This window comes from Mastomys coucha, unplaced genomic scaffold, assembly GCF_008632895.1.
Source record: "Mastomys coucha isolate ucsf_1 unplaced genomic scaffold, UCSF_Mcou_1 pScaffold12, whole genome shotgun sequence".
NCBI lineage: Eukaryota > Metazoa > Chordata > Mammalia > Rodentia > Muridae > Mastomys > Mastomys coucha.
Window position 1 is genome coordinate 28,764,405 of NW_022196894.1, and position 3,970 is coordinate 28,768,374.

Below are 3,970 nucleotides of genomic sequence, written 5' to 3' on the forward strand. Positions count from 1 at the left end.
GGCCTCGAACTCAGAAATCCACCTGCCTCTGCCTCCCAAGCTCTGGGATTAAAGGTGTGTGCCACCACTGCCCAGCCAAAACACAGTCTTAAAAACAAGAATAGACCAAGAGAAATCTAAACCCAACTCTCTTCTTTATCGCTGGTTTCTTGTGCATGCCTGCTGCACAGTCTGCTCAAACTCACAGTTAGACGGGAGTGAGCACAGAGGCCGTCTCACTTCTGTCAGATGACCTCTCAGGAAAAGCCAAACCACTCACACATCGACAGCTGAAGGTGTTCTCTAAAATCTAGAATGTCCTGCTTCCCACTGGAGGTAAAAACATACACCTCTAGCCCAGCACTCTAAAGATTGAGGCAGGAAGATAGATAGCAAGTTGAGACTAGTGTAGGCTACACAGTGAGTCTGAGGCCACCCTGGGCTACATACCAAGTTGAAAAACAGTAAAGGCTACAAAGTGAGTTTAAAGCCAGCCTAAGCTACCTCAAAAACACATTAAATCAAAGAAAAAGCATACTTTATTCGTTCTAGTACAATCACTCAAAGGAGCCTGCTAGAAAACCACTCCAGAAGACGTGAGGAGCCACAGTACCTGCAGGACGTAGTCGAGTGCTATGTGCCGGAAGCACTTTCGCGTGGCGGTGAGAATGTTTGCGGCCTCTTCAACCTCGTGCTGTTTGTTTCTTTGAACTTGGGCATTTTTTACTAGTGCGTTCTCCTTTTCTTCACTGACTTTTTCAAACTGCTTCTTGGCATCTTTGAATTTTCTAAGATCTCTAAAAAAATAAAAATTTAGTGAAACTTTCTTCAAAATAACCTTAGACTTTAAACACTTCCCTTTATGTGCTCCGTCAGACACTGGCAGTCACCGCTAACCCAGCTGAAGCACGTATCCTTCCAAAGGTCCTGGTTGTCACTTACCTGAGAAGCCCGGGCAAAGTAAGTTCAGAGCCAGGACTTTTGTGACTTGGGAATATTTGCACAGACTTTGAGTTTCCACCTTAATCCAAAACTCAAAGATAAAAGCTCAAAAAGATTCAGATTTGGACTATTTTAGACTTTTTTTTTCCTGAGATAGGGTCTCTTCTGTGTAGCCCAGGCTATCCTAGAACTTACTCTGTAGACCAGGCTGGCCATGAACTCATAGAGATCCATCTTCCTGCTTCTGCTTCCCGAGCCCTGGGATTAAAGGTGTGCACCACCACAGCCAGCACATTTTAGATTTCTAATTTTTGGCTTATGAAACTTATCATTCTGTGTATATAAATCCTCAAAGTGAGCTAAGGTTTCATTTTGTAAATCTGTATGATTCAAAATGGAAATAATAATAAAATTAATGTAACAGAAAGATAATTTTCTGTTTTTCTGAAGTTTTTTAAATTCAAAACATACACATGGTTTAACCATGATACTGTTTTTTAACAACTCTTTTCTTTTAATTTATTTATTTATTATATGTAAGTACACAGTAGCTGACTTCAGACACACCAGAAAAGGGCGTCAGATCTCATTACAGATGGTTGTGAGCCTTCATGTGTTGCTGAGATTTGAACTCAGGACCTTTGAAAGAGCAGTCAGTGTTCTTACCCAATGAGCCATCTCTCCAGCCCATGATACTGTTTTTTAAATACCAGTGTAATGTAAGACTTCCTACAGAGAAATACAGATTTGAATGGTCTTTCCCAAAGATTAAAATTCATTTACCTTCCAGATAAATCCTGAGGATCTGAGAGATATTTTAAAACACACTTTTGCTTTTAAGAAACAATACTCAGAAGCCCACCTCAGGGGTAACACTCCTACGTCATAACTCTAGGAGGCTAAGGAAGGAGAGCTGTTAGCCCCAGGCCAGCCTGGGCTATTGAGCAGGATTCTGTCTCAAAACACATTTAGGGAGCAGAAGAGACGATATCTTGTTGGAAGAAATTAGTCGAGACACATAAAAGATAAAAATAAAGGACACACGTGTGTAAAGAGCCGGGCCCAGTGGAGACAGAAGACCAGCCTGTAAAGGTCTCAAAAGATGAAACCCTGGCTCTCAGAGTCCTCAGTCGTGTGATGCTTCTCTGCCCCTACGTGTACTAGGAAGCTGGCAAAATAAGCTGAAGACAAACGTTTTTAATTATAATAGATACATCTAAAAAACTATGGAATTAAAAAAAAAAAGAGTTAAAGCATTACGAAGTAACTCGTAAATGCCGCTTTGAGACATCTTTGTAGGATAAAGCCTAACCCACGGGCTAGGACTGTAGATTGCAGGCAGAGCCCTTGCTTAACACATAGGGCTGGGGGGGGGCAGGGGGGGTTGTCCACCTGAGGCACTGTCTAAAAAACCACCAACCCAAAATTAACTACTCCCAGCAACAGATAACGATATCCGACCCTTCTACTGTGGTACAATGTCCCACACTTATCTTTAACACTGTGTCCGAATTAACCTCATAAACTCTCAGCTTAGAAACTGTAGAAAAACTAGATTACTAATGTGGAAAAGAAGTTTTCCTTACCTTGGAAACTTTGAACTTACTTTTTTTTGTTTTTTTTTTTTTTTTTTTTTTTTTTTTTTTTTTTTTTTTTTTTTTTCGAGACAGGGTTTCTCTATATAGCCCTGGATGTCCTGGAACTCACTCTGTAGACCAGGCTGGCCTCAAACTCAGAAATCCACCTGCCTCTGCCTCCCAAGTGCTGGCATTAAAGGCGTGTACCACCACTGCCCGGCTGAACTTGCTTTTTTACTCCTAGTTCAATTTTATTTCATATGTAAACATGATACAACTCTTCCAAATCGTCACAAGCAACAACATACTCCTTTCTGTGGCTCATTCTTTGCTTATTCTTATTTATTACATTATCTTCTCTTCAAAGAAAATACCACACTGAGACTAGACAACTGTAAGCATTTCAACCATCCTTGGGGCTTTGAAATTACATTTTTATCTGCACTGAGAAAACTGTCTGGACTCTCATATGCTCAAGGTGACTCTGATTCCCTCAGACTCAGAAGAAATGAAACACATTTAACAAAGCAAATATGCCAGTATTTTCAGAAATTTGAGACCTATAATTTTCTTTTAGCCTCTTTAGCCACATCCACGGCAACGCCCCCAACCACCACCCTGAGCCACGCCCCCACAGCCACTGGCTGGTTAGTCCTCCACCACCACCACCACGCTACCCCCAGCCTCTTAACTACAGCTGACTTACTCTTTGACAAAGTTCTGAAGCTGGGCCTTAATTGATCTCTGAGTTTGGTCAAACAGAATCTAGAAAGTAAAACATAACACTGAATGTTAGAAAGAAAACAGGATGTAAATATAAATACCACATCACCTCGCTAAACATCCCAATTCCAATGACACCTCATTTCTTATTGAAGACCATGAAAGTGATGAACGAAATTGAAGCCAGTTTTGAGCCAATTCTACGAGCCTCAAAAATAACTTGCTTTTCTTCACTACAGAAAAGAAACCAATTTCAACTCTTCTTCAGCTTTTGGGATACAACCCAACAGCAACACAAGCCCCTTTCCTCGCACCAGCCGAGCACAGCAGCAGCACAGCAGCAGCACGGCCGACTCCAGCCAGGAGCTTCCACTGGGAAGACTTGGGCACAAAAACAATGGATGTATTGAGTTCCAGTCGGCATTACACAGTCCTGTCGGTCAAAGCACAGCTTTGAGTAGAGAGAAGAACAAAATCTCAGTCCTCAGAAGAGTGCTATGTGCAGGTGCTGCGGTGCCCCGTACCCAATACAGATGCCTCACTGCAGAAACGCCAAGTACTCTTGGACTTTCCAGAATGACTTCAAACTCTGGATTTGAAATAGAGTGAGATGAACAGAGGCTAGGGAAACAAATCACAAGAAAATCTTACAAATAATTCTAATTTAAAATACATCTGCCGGTTCGTCTCGGTGCAGCCAGTGCAGCAGGATGCCGGAGCCTTCCCGCTCCACTCCCGCCCCGAAGAAG

The 3,970-nt window shown here is 42.1% G+C and overlaps 1 protein-coding gene across 9 annotated transcripts in view; it reads right to left on the minus strand.

The window, feature by feature from the left end:
- The window catches only part of Acap2 (ArfGAP with coiled-coil, ankyrin repeat and PH domains 2), a 113,626-nt gene that overhangs the window by 47,431 nt on the left and 62,225 nt on the right, over positions 1 to 3,970 (minus strand). For all 9 annotated transcript variants that reach the window (XM_031363600.1, XM_031363598.1, XM_031363596.1 and 6 more), the window contains exons 5-6: positions 3,205 to 3,263; positions 593 to 776 (exon numbers count right to left, since the gene is read on the minus strand). In XM_031363600.1, the coding sequence (XP_031219460.1) occupies positions 593 to 776; positions 3,205 to 3,263 (243 nt within the window). The remainder of the gene's footprint in view (positions 1 to 592; positions 777 to 3,204; positions 3,264 to 3,970) is intronic.